The sequence below is a fragment of the Carlito syrichta genome, unplaced genomic scaffold (genome assembly GCF_000164805.1).
Source record: "Carlito syrichta isolate Samal-C Ts95f unplaced genomic scaffold, Tarsius_syrichta-2.0.1 Scaffold309639, whole genome shotgun sequence".
Taxonomy (NCBI): Eukaryota; Metazoa; Chordata; class Mammalia; order Primates; family Tarsiidae; genus Carlito; species Carlito syrichta.
In genome coordinates this window covers 105,703-118,304 of record NW_007253735.1, presented here as the reverse complement: position 1 = coordinate 118,304, position 12,602 = coordinate 105,703, and the positions used below count along the sequence as shown (strand labels likewise).

The 12,602-nt window shown below is 37.9% G+C and overlaps 1 protein-coding gene across 1 annotated transcript; it reads right to left on the bottom strand.

Moving 5' to 3' along the window:
- Positions 1–1,043: 1,043 nt before the first annotated feature.
- LOC103269915 (glycine N-acyltransferase-like) lies at positions 1,044–10,703 on the bottom strand. Its single transcript, XM_008067468.1, has 5 exons — positions 10,626–10,703; positions 5,341–5,448; positions 3,389–3,515; positions 1,868–2,039; positions 1,044–1,446 (listed from the first exon to the last, which is right to left on the bottom strand). The coding sequence occupies exons 1-5, from the start codon at positions 10,701–10,703 to the stop codon at positions 1,044–1,046; spliced, it is 888 nt and encodes a 295-aa protein (XP_008065659.1).
- Between the last annotated feature and the right edge of the window lie 1,899 nt (positions 10,704–12,602).

Here is a 12,602-nt window from a genome sequence, read left to right as displayed (position 1 = left end):
TACCCACAACTCCCACCTGTGCACATTGGACCCTATAGGTGATTTTTTTCACTCCTCCACTTCTTTGTGCCCTCTTCTTAGTCTCCAGTGTCCATTATACCATTCTCTATGAATAGACGCTTTTTAACTTAAAGGATGTTACTGTAGGGGTGGGAGGGGAGTGAGTCAAAGGCAAAATTAGGTCAGTGATACTAAGCATTCCACCACTGTTAACTAGGAGTTCTAGGAGAAATAATATTGAAGCTATATATATTTATTCATATATATATATATACACTTATATACTTATTATATATATATTCATTCAAGTCCCAGGGATCCTGGAAGTGTCGAGGGCTAAACAATGTGAGTCCAATGCAAGAGGACTTGGGCTTGGAGGAACTTATGAATACAGGAACCCCTCACACGGCTTCACCAGAGCCCAAACAGTGCTCACTTCTTTCCTGCTGATTACAATTTAAAAAAACAAATTAGCATTCTTGTTTTGATTCAGTGATTCTTTTTTTTTCTCTTTTAATTTTTATTTTGAAATTGTGGGGTACAACTCAGGGCTAGGTATATAAATGTTCATTGTGCAGGTCCCTTTATTGATGAGGTGTGCTCCCCCCTTCCCCAGGAGGATATCGACTACTGTCAATCCCAGCTACCCACCCCCCACCCCTCTCCCTGCAGTTTCCCGCTACTTTCAATCCCTTTCCTATAGTAATACGGTAGTTGTTCAAGGTCCACGTATGAGTGAGAACATGTGATACTCAGCTCTTTGTTTCTGTGAGAGATCACTCAGTATTATAAACCCTAATTCCATCCACGTTGCTGCAGAGTTCATGATTTTGTTCTTCTTTATGGCTGCATAATATTCTCAATGATTCTAAATAGTAATATTTAAGAGTTAACTTTTTGTATTGATTTTGCTAATGCAGAATTTTTAAAATTTCGATAGCCTTGGGGGTACAAATAGTTTTATTCTCTCTTTTCATCCACCATCCAGTCCTCCAACCACATGCCCAGGCCCACCCAACACTGTCTTCCATTCAGGGCTGGCTTCACAGAGGCATGCAGTTCCACTGGTTCCAGTTTTCTTCCAGGATGATATGACACAGAGCATGACTCATTTTTTGCATAACTACGTTCTTCCTGTCTACGTGAGAATAGATGGGAAAGCCAAGTTTGTCCATTTTTTGGCACAGATAATAGACAACATAGGATACAAGGCCCTGGGACCGGTATTCAGGCAAGGTGCCTGCCATCCGTGTCTCTCCAGTCTGGTCCATCAGGCTCCAGGAAACAGGGTTTCCTTCTGGCCCCAGCAGACAAGTGTTGGGGAAGTTCTGGATACAACGCTCAATGAATTTCCGACTTCTCTCATTGCCGCCATGAAACCAAAATTTATTCACCAAGGCAGCATGGGAAGCATGGAGGCATGAGAGTTTAAACATCTCTTGGTTGCTATGGAGGGTCCAAGAAGAAAACAAAATCCATGAGTGTGAACGTTTATATTTGTTTTTACAAAACTCTATTGTCTTGAGAGACAGAGGAGACAGGAGAAACAATAAATGCAAAGTCTCCAAGTTATGAATGAGCTTGTGATGACAAAAAAGCAGAGTGAAGTTCAGTGTCATTGGAAGAAGGGAGCAGGATGGGAAAGGTCCCAGTGGTAGCTAGAGGCTTGATTTATTCCAGTTGAGAAGGGAAATGGTGGTGTTTTTTAAGCAGGAAAGAAACATTGTCTGAGTTACATTTTTTAAGAAGATTATGCTGTTTGGCAGAACACTGCAGGAAGGCCAAAGTGAAAGCAAGAAGAGAAGTTGGGAGGCTGCATCAGTAGGCAGAGGTGTGAATAGTAGAGAATGGCTTTTATCAAACTTACATGGGCTTGGGCTTGCAATTATCGGGTGAAAAAGTCTTCACATCCACCAGGGAAGGAGCAAGTTTTTTGGCTGTCTCTGGAGTCATATAGAGAATGCACTGTGTGTGTCTGACTTTGAAAGATTTAGTGGCTGCAAGATTTTGTATCACTTCATTCAGGCTGGACTGTGAACCTAGATAGGATTGTAAGGACAGACATAATGGTTTAGATTCATTCCAGAGAGAAACTTTCCAGCAGGGTATGAAGTATCTGGTGCTATGTCTCATAAAACTTTAATTCTGGGCTTGGTGTTGCCACAGTGTGACCTGGGTTACATAGTCAGAGTTTGTATACTTGTTTCCTCTTTCACCTAAGTGAAGACATGGCCAGGGATGGATTTGGCTATGGTCATGGTGTTTGTGGCAATATCCACACTGGAATCAAGTTTTCTGAACTACATAATCATATAGTTTTGATAATCAAAATGAATGAGTTTTTTTTAATGTTAGCATCTACTAAGCTATGTTTTTAGTGTGATAGATTGTTGCAATAATGACACACAATTTGCTCATATCTCCTGGTATCCCTTCTTGGGATAGCCCCCTCCTCCACTGCACCCAACCTTGGCTATGGGCCTTACTTTCACCAATAGAAAGAGCAGATTTAATGTAAGAAGATGTGTAAACATGCTTGCACCTGAGGCTTTTTCCCCACCCCACCCCCTTTTTTTATTTTGGTTACCTTAAGACCAACAACATTTTAAAAATCTGCTGAAGACATGTGCTTCTATAATGCTGTCACCACAGCTACCAGTTGGCACTGACATCCAGAACTGTCATTCAGACATGTGAATGAGGCCATGATAAGAGCAACCAGTCACAGTCCACCCATCAGCTGCAGTTTCATCAGTGAACCCAGATGAGACCAGCAGAAGAACTGCCTTGCAAAGCCCAGCCCAAATGGTTGATTCACAGAAGTATGAGGTTGGCTATGCAGCAAAAGTTAACTGACACATCAAATTAATATGGCAAGCTGCTGCTAGTCAAAACTTCATTTAATCTTTTCAGTGCCCTGTATAATAGATAATATTATCATCCTCATTTTTTATACATGAGGAACATGATCTCATTGAGGGTAAATCACTTGACTAGGATCACACAGCAAGTAATAGGCAGATGTCATCCTAGGGAGTCTGACTTCAGAGGGCATGCTTATCACCACGGCAGTTGTCCTTGGTCACCTGAGAGATGCTCTACCACAAAAAAAGTTACCATTCTTATTCCAGGAATAGATGGCCAGAGGGGAGGCTCTTTCCGGCATGCAGTCACCCTAAGGATTCAGTTGCAGCTGCAAAATATGTCATAAATCCTTATGACCAAGGAATTATATTGAGGTGCCCTTTACAGGTATAGTTCAAGCTGAGTAAAAAAATTGACAGTGGGCCAAGCATTTATAGAGTCTGAAGGAAGAAGGTATCAGTCATCTGAAGACTTACTTAGGACACAGAAATTAGTCAGCACCCATCCCGTTCCTCATACTTACTCTGAATCTGTAAACATTGTTTCCAGTTGATGACTTCTGGTGAGCCAAGGAATTCCTGACAGTTTTTGAGGTCTTTGGAGTAAATATGGTAAGTATTGGTATAATTATCAAGGTCATCTGTCATATCCTATTATCAGTGGGAAAAGGGAAATAAGCCACATCTTATGAATTTCATGCTATCCTTTAAAAAATTCATTATACCATACTATTTTCAAGTAATAAAATATTGATATTTTGTTGACACATTGCAATTATTTCTGAATCATTTAAATCATAAGATAAAATCAGAGATTCAAGTATTCAATCTATGAGGAAAAATTTCAGAACAATGCTATTCTCTATACAACACATTAAAATTTTAAACCAAATACACAATTATATAGAAAGCATTTTTCTATACCTCCATCATATTCAACAGGAAGAAGAGAAAAGCAATCAACAAAGGGAAACGTGTAATGCAAGAATAAATTTTACCATAGTTAGAATACTTACAGAACACACAAATTATAGACATTACAGAGCTAAATTTAATACAGATAACCCTAGATAAAAATCTCCACTCCTGAAACCAAAGAAGTTCAAAAGCCAATTAGAAATGTTTTCTTTTAAAAACGGTTAACAGATGGCAGTTTCAGAAAAAAAATAAGCAATTTATTCAGAAAGATCTCTGATTATTAAATAACAAATGCAATTTTTTTGGTAAAGGAGACAAAGGGAAATATTACCACAATTAGTGTAAAATCAGAAAACTTTTAAAAAGTTGGAAAATGCTGCACAAAAACATAGTAACAACTTAGCAATAATACCATTGACCTACTTTGTTGCTTAAGATCGCATTTAAGAGATATAATAATTATATTTCAGTTTTTAATTTTTTTATGTAAATTTATTTATTTTATATATTGTTTATTTTTTATTTTTAAGTTGAATAAAATTACATATATATCATGGACAACCTGTTGTATTGAAATACGTATACACTGCAAAATGTCTAAATTGAGATAATTTGCATATGCATTACCTCACATACGATGAACCTAGTGGACATTATGCTCAGTGAAATAAGTCAGACACAGACAGACAAATATTGCATGTCGTTTCTATGTAGAGTGTAAATAATTGAAGCAAAACTGAATTATGACTACAAAGGTCAGATTGGAATGAATGAGAAATCGGGGAGATGTTGATCAAAGGACAAAAAGTTTCAGTTAGGAGAAGTTCAAGATAAATATTGTACAGCATGGTGACTATTTTTGATAACAATATATGATATTCTTGAAAATTGTAAAGACAACAAATTTTAAGTGTTCTCACCACAAAATTATAAGTATATATAGTTAAATTTAATGATTTTAAGACCATTATATTAAAGGTATTGGACTAGTGGGTTTTTATGTTTCAAAATAAGCTTATGAATTTTTATCTTGATATGTATTCGATATTTAGTTTCATTAATTTTTAAGTCTTTTTCCAAAATGGATGTGGAAATTCTAGCATTATAATTTTGCTCTTTATAGTCACCCTAACTCATTGTCCTGTTTCACAGCTTTATATTTTTATAATTGCTATTTCTCTGATCAGAATACCCGTTTTCTATATAATTTATAGAAATATGTTTACCTGTGAAACCGAGTTCAGATGAAATCTCCACCAAGAAGCATTTTTAACTTTTTCTGGTAACATCTACCTCCAACTTCTATAGTTTAATCAGGTTTCTCTTGGGCTTTTCTGAATCTTGCACATCTTGTGTTCTTGTATAAATCACACTTAGTTGTAATTTACCTATTTGTCTACATTTTCCTCCAGACTATGAGCTTCGTGAGTACTAGGACTTGTTGACCAACACTGTGATTTAATTCCGTATGCCCTGGGTCCACCATATTGCCAAGTATGTTGTAGTCACATGGAAAATATAAACAGAGGAGAACATTCATCCACAACTGGCACCTTACCTGCTCCCGAGGGCGGACAACCACTGTATTGAAATCAGGCCACTTGTCCACCAGGGCTTTTAGCTTGAATGCATTTCCATGGTTCATGTGGAAAACAGTCCCATAAATCTGCAGGATCCCAAGAAAGTGAGAGGGTTCACTTATTAGGAAAGGATGCCTCAGTACCTTGTTTGATCAGAGCAGAATTACTTCTACAAAATCATGACATTCTATGGTGGAAAGGAGTTCAGAAAATCTAGGTCAAATAACCTCCCTGTACTCCATTATTTTAACCTCAGATGAGATGAGCTTTTTCTTCCCACCAAATAGACATCATACATGTATATAGTAAAATATTCAGAAAAACAAAATTAGTCATTTTAAGAATACTATTCTTTTTTGTAGGATTTAATATTACCTGTTACCAGACTTTTTATATTCATACACTGAGAGACATACAAGCTCACAAAAATAAAATAATTCATACTTGCTATTTTTCCCACTGAGCATATTGTAACCTATTTCTATGTTCATAAACATAAAATAATCAATTTTTAATCATCTGTAATGGCTAAGTAGAATTCCATTATGTAAATGCATCACAGTTCATTTATGCACTTGCCAACTGATTGCCATTTCAACTTTTCACTTAAATAATTCTTCATAGAATATGTTTTCACAGGAATCTTTGCATGATTACTCAATATTTTCTTAGAATATCCAGAAGAGTAGTTGCTAGTTCAACATTAATACATGTTTAAAATTATTTAACATATATTTCCATATTATTTTATGTAGTGGTTAAACGAATTACCAACAGAAGCTATAGCCAAGTACTCAAGATAATGAATTTGAGGTTCCTGAGCCTGGGTCCACTTCTGCCATTTTATGCAAGTTATTGAGAGAAAAGAGTGAAAGAGGGTGAGAAACAGTGAAAACAAACCCCATGGACAGTAAGTGTCCTTATGATTTGGGGATTGTGGAATGCAGGAGTGGATGTCAACTCAGACTTCATGAGAGTTGTGAACATGAAACCTCAGCAGATACCAGCATAGAAATATGCCAATGACCAAAGGTCAGAAAGGTGGGGTGCACCCTATGCTTTCCACCACAGATAGATGATGACCAAGGACTACATCAGTATCCTGTCATTCTGTTTTGGCCATGAGTGGGGGTTTAATATAGAAATTTAAGCCAGGCTCGGTGGCTCAGCCTGTAATCCTGCGCCTTTGGGAGGCTGAGGTGAGTGGATTGCCTGAGCCCGCAGGTTCGAGACCCGCCTGGGCAACTTGCTGATACCTCTACAATAAATCAAAAAATCAGCTGGGCGTGGTAGTGCATGCCTGTAATTCCAACTACTCGGAAGGCTGAGGTGGAAGGATCGCTGGAGCCCAGCAGGTCGAGGCTGCCATGACCGGGAGCGGCCACTGCACTCCAGTCTGGGCGACAGAGTGAGACTCCAACTCAAAAAAAAAAAAAAGAAATTTAGTAAAGCTTGGGCAAAATGTAGAGGCTGCTTTTTTACACATTTGTAACCTATCAAAATGTATTATCCATTGTAAAATCTGAAAATATATGGAAATTTTATTCTTTCTTATTGCCGTAGCCAAATTAATTAAAACTCTCTCCTTCTCTCGCTCTATTTTTTTTAAACTAAACTCAAAACACAGTGAACATAACACAGTGAGTAGCTGTTATCGGTTGAATCAACTGGAGTTAACAACTGCAATAGCATGTACTTAACATTTGTTGACATTGGAGACTCAAAAAGGGAGAGACCGAGAGAGGGTGAGAGAGAAAAAGGTTACCTATCAGGTACAATATGCACTAGTAGGGTGATGGGTACATTAAAAGCCTTAACTTCTGTAGCAGTATACAGTTCATCCATGTAACCAAAAACCAGTTGTACCCTGAAAACTACTGAAATAAAAGAAATATATTTAATATGTAATACTTAGAAGAATGGATGTACATGCTCTCAATGATGCCCAAGTTAAGTGTTGAGTAATAGTGAGTTCTAGTTTATAGAACTCTATTAATAGAACCTGGTATGCAAATATTCTAGAACTTCATTTGGGGGGGAGTATATATTTGTTAATATGCAGCTAAAGAATAGGAATGTCATTCCTTCACAAAAGTTGAGAAGCCACAATAGCCACATTATCTCACACAATTCCAAGAAAGGGTTTTTGGGAAACAAGAGGAGTTTTTCTCAAAATGTTTAGAGTCCACTTAACACAAGAAATAAAGAGAAATTTAAATCACAAAATTCTACATCACAGAGCATTGAAGAGAAACTTTTAGCCCGGGGATTCATTTGTTCAAATTTCTAGCCTTTTAAAATTAGTATTATTACTTACTTAATCTTGTTATAAAGATGTGGGGTGCTAGTCAGGATTAGGTATATAAGTAGTCTATGTGCAGGTGAAGTTTGGGCCTCCAACTGGTCCTTACTTCCCTTGATTTAGGACCAGGTACCCTTAGTGATGTTATGTGACCTCCCTCTCCTCTGGCAGTGTTCTGATACTGGCAATTAGCATGGATAATTTTAAAAAGGAGCCACTCATCATTAAAAATATCTTAGGCAAATGTTCATGGAGTATCTAAGTGATGTAACCTCCAAGAAGAATTCACTGACTCTCTTGAAGGTTGTCTGGATTTTAAGGTTTATCATTGAAGGCAGCCAAATATTAGGTAATATTAATTAATGATAGTGGGAGGTACCAGTGGGAGTGCTGCGACTCCCACTGGTACCTCCCACTATCATTAGTTAATATTACCTAATATTTAGATTAGGTGATTTGAAGCCATTTTTTTGTTATTAAAGAGCAGGCCCTACTGTTTCATTAATTTATTTCTAATGAATGAAAATAAAACCCTATGATCTACAAATAAAAGAATATTTTTCTTTTCTAATATTTTCTCTTTTATACTGAAAGAAATAACAAATCTGTTAGTGAATGAGAAAGTTGAATACACTTATCTTACCTAAAATGTATGCACTTAATAGGAATGTCTTATAAAACAATACAAACCTAGAAATGATTGCTCCCTAAATAGATACACACACAATTTTTACTTAGGCTCCTTATATGGAAAAATATGTGAAAATATGGAGTGAACCATATTAAAAGGACATAACATGGAATTAATATATCCGATGAGCAGCCATTTTTGCATTGCTTAGATCTGCCATGTTTCTGAAGCAGTTCACTTTAATTTATCCTCTAATCCACTAGCCAAGAACAGAACCAGTTTCTCAGAGGTAGCTATTGATAATTCCTTTGCAACTCCCCTCCCCACCTTGTTTTGTACTAGTTAGCTTTTCTATTTCAAGCATTTGCCTTCACCAATAAGGTCTAAGTTAACCTTAATCAATCCTTCGTGACCTTCATGAAACAGACAGACCCCATCACCATGGCAGCAATCATGTGACTAGCCACCCATCAGCCTGCTTTCCAACACCTGATGAGGGAGACCAGAGCATAAGTTGACAAGATCTTTGTGTTCTTGGCTTGTGTTCAAGGAACCAAGCCTATACTCCCTCATCTCGGAGCAGATGCGATGTGAGGGACAGACAAGCACTGCCACTGTAGCAGGCCTTGAGTACCCCAGGCTTGTAGGCAACGGTCTCACCTGGAAGCTCTGCATTCTAGCCAAAGGCAGGTGAGGGATGCAGCCTGCTATGTAAAACGTAGTGGGCCTTGAGTACCCCAAGCTTGTAGGCCAGGTCTCGCTTGGAAGCTCTGCATCCTAGCCAAAGGCAGGCTGTGAGAAACGCAGCCTGCTACACGAAGCAGTGTCTCAGGTGTCCACACATCTGGTTACACATAGTACAGATAAAGTATTAGCTACAATAAAGTCCTATGTACAAAAAGATAAACGCAGAACAATTTGCCTTCCAATAGCAACATAATTCCACTGTGGTTCGCTCATCTCCCCTAACCTTGATTTGTCACTTTATAATAAAGCAAAGCGACATGATGTCAATCACACCTGGCCCGGATGCCTGGCCCAGATGCTAATGCTGCTTGTTTTTACAATTGTCCCTTGTACAGTTTTGCCTTAGTTTTGCCCTATATAAGAGGCATGCTAAATAATAAACTTGCTCTCACCTATTGAGGAGAGAGACCTCCCAATCCCGCTGTCTCTTGTCTTTCTTTCTCATTCCCTCCCCCCACCTCAGGCCCTGCTCTGTGGATGCTGGACCTCCACAATCTGACATCAGTACCTGCACTTAACTGCCCCTTCATGATGACATGGAGCAGACTACCATCCAGCCACCTTATCCACCTGTCCCCATCAAAGGGGTATGTTTAAAAACATTTGACTTTAAACAACAGTCGCCATTGCTTTACTAACTCTGGTGTGACAATGTGCTCTTTGAGCTATGGACACCGCCATGTTTTCCTAAGCTTTGGCCCCCCTCGCCTACTTTGGAAAGGTGATTCTCTCTCTCTCTCTCTCTCTAATTTACTTTCTAAATAAGCTATATTTCCAATCTAACTTCTGTGCAATTCTTTGCTTCTTTCCCATGGCATGAGATTATACAACCCCACCCCAGTGGGTCTGACCTAACATTTGGAAGCCCAGCTGGAATATATATTAACTGAACACATATCTTCTTGGTTGCTAAAAACTATAAGCAAGGATCTGAATCTATAACTGGAACTGACTTTACATAGTTCTGGATATAGGCATCTATATGCATATATTTTATTCAATTCTGAGATTTCTAATTATTTGTACTAGGTTAAGGGAGATATTGGGAGTCAGTCCCAAAATAACCTGATATGCATTAAGTTCAGAGCTACTGGGAAATTTGTCAACATTGAAATTGATCTGTTGCTAATTTCAAAGACGACTCGTGGTGGTTAATCTCTTACCTGGCAAGTAAACGAATTAGAATGAATAGAGTAAACATTAATATGCAATGGCAACCAATTTTGGAAAACTCTGGGCAAATTCCAAGTGTTATTGTGAAATACTTGGAAGAGCAGGGAAATGATGTTTTGAGTCAGCATAGACCAAAAGGCAGTGCAGTGTTTGGACTCAGACATGCCTATGTTCATATCATAGCATTGTAACTCACTATTTGTCAGATATCATGCAAATAGCCTGAATCTCCATTTTCTCATTATTGTCATGGCTATGGCAGCAAATATCTTTTAGAGAGGTAATGCAAATTAAATAAGAGAAAGCATGAAATAATGCCTGGCTCAAAGGAGATCTGTAAATGTTCATCTTTCCCTCGTCTTTCACAGCAAGTTTTCTTTTTTACTCCCCTCAGAATTTTCCATTGTTACCTTTAAGGCCGAAGGGAGGTTTTTCCTCAAGGATGTTTCCAGCATCTGCAGCATCTGCACACCTTGCAGTTGTAACATCGTGGAGTCTACCTTAGCCTAGAGAGACAGCTAAGGAGTGAGAACAGCTGGAAGAGATTCCAAAGCATGAGTATCAAGTTACTATTAGCTGTATTAATGGTCAGTTTTTCCTTCAGTGACTATTCACTTAAGTCCTCATCTACTCTAAGAAAAGATGAGACTGGTAGAAAGCACAGGAATAGTCTTCCGAAATTTTCACTTACTCTTCACAGAGTTCTAGCCATTAGTTTCACTGTAGCTTAACAAACACATTTTAAGGTATATATAATATCTTTTGAATTTTAGTTGCTACCAGTGACTCTTCTGATCTTCACCAGTAACAAGCCGTGGATCTTGGAAAAGTTAATCTCCCCATGACTTGATTTCCTCCAAGGTGGATGGAATAATAGAGCTAACTCACAGAATTTTTGTGAGGATTAAATGGGGGAAACACATGCAATGTGCTTAGTAGAACATTGACCATATAGTAAACACAAAACATTTTGTCATTTATTTGATTACTGCTACTGCGATTCCTCTTCTTCTCACCTCCTCACTTTTTTTTCTCCTCAGTATCCCCAATTGAGCTGAAGTGCTATATATTGCATGATATTTTGATGCAGCCATTTTAATGTAGGGCATTCTGAATGGTCTAAATACAAACAATGAGCTTTTAAAAAATTATTATTACCAAGTCATTCAAAGCTGATGCTCTCATCCTATCACTGAATCTGGCACTGTTTTTGAGTGTGATTCCATTTCTAAGCCTTGTTGTTGAATTTATTATGCATATTATAGAAATTACCACATAATATAAAAACAGCATCGTTACATTTCAACTCACTGCATCAAACTGGGATTACCTAAGTACTCCATAACATCTCATATACATGAAAACAGAAGAAAATAAGCTGTGTCACCATGTTCTGTTTTGGATCAGTGATATTAGGAAGAGCGCAAAGTAACTTCTAAGTGAAGGCACTGAGAAAGTGCTCTAAGAGGTCTGTTGCATTAAAACAGGCCCTGTTTGAGATCCACACTCCAGACCACAACAGTCGCCATTGCTTTACTAACTCTGGTGTGACAATGTGCTCTTTGAGCTATGGACACTGCCATGTTTTCCTAAGCTTTGGCCCCCCTCGCCTACTTTGGAAAGGTGATTCTCTCTCTCTCTCTAATTTACTTTCTAAAAGAAAACACAGTTAAATGAAAAATAAATTGACAAAGGTAGTAGTGGTAGTATACTTGGAATCTTTAAAGTAAAATTTGTGTTCTTTTGCAGAAACCTGGATGGAATTAGAGTCTATAATACTGAGTGATATTTCACAGAAACAGAGAACTGAGTATCACATGTTCTCACTCATAAGTGAACCATGAACAACTACCGTAATACTATAAGAAAAGGATCGACAGTAGTGGGAAACTGCGGAAGGGGCAGCAGGCAGGGAGGTGGGAATGACAGTAGTCGAAATCTGCCTAGGGAGGGGAGGCACACCTCATCTACAAGGGTATCTGCACGATGATATTTGTGTACCTAACCCTGAATTGTATCTTACAATTTTAAAATGAAAAAATTTAAAAGTTAGAAAAAGTTTGTGTTCTATGTGATTTAAACAAACAATAAATCTGCTCTGTGTTCTTGTTCTTATTTATCTCCTTATTCTCTCTGATCTTTAGTGCATCAACCTTCTTATCAGTAGTGCAAGAAAAAAACTGCTTACCTTACAAGGTGACCCTTAAATTAAATACTGTAACATTTCCAGTGTCTCCACACAATTAATATTCCATTCACTCACCTACTTCCAGGATGTGCCCAAACCCCTCCTCACTTATTTATGGGTTCAGAGCAGAAACTTCTATGGATTTTCCATGGTACTTGACCAATGGCCCTTTACAGAGTAGGTGCCAGAAGATATATAT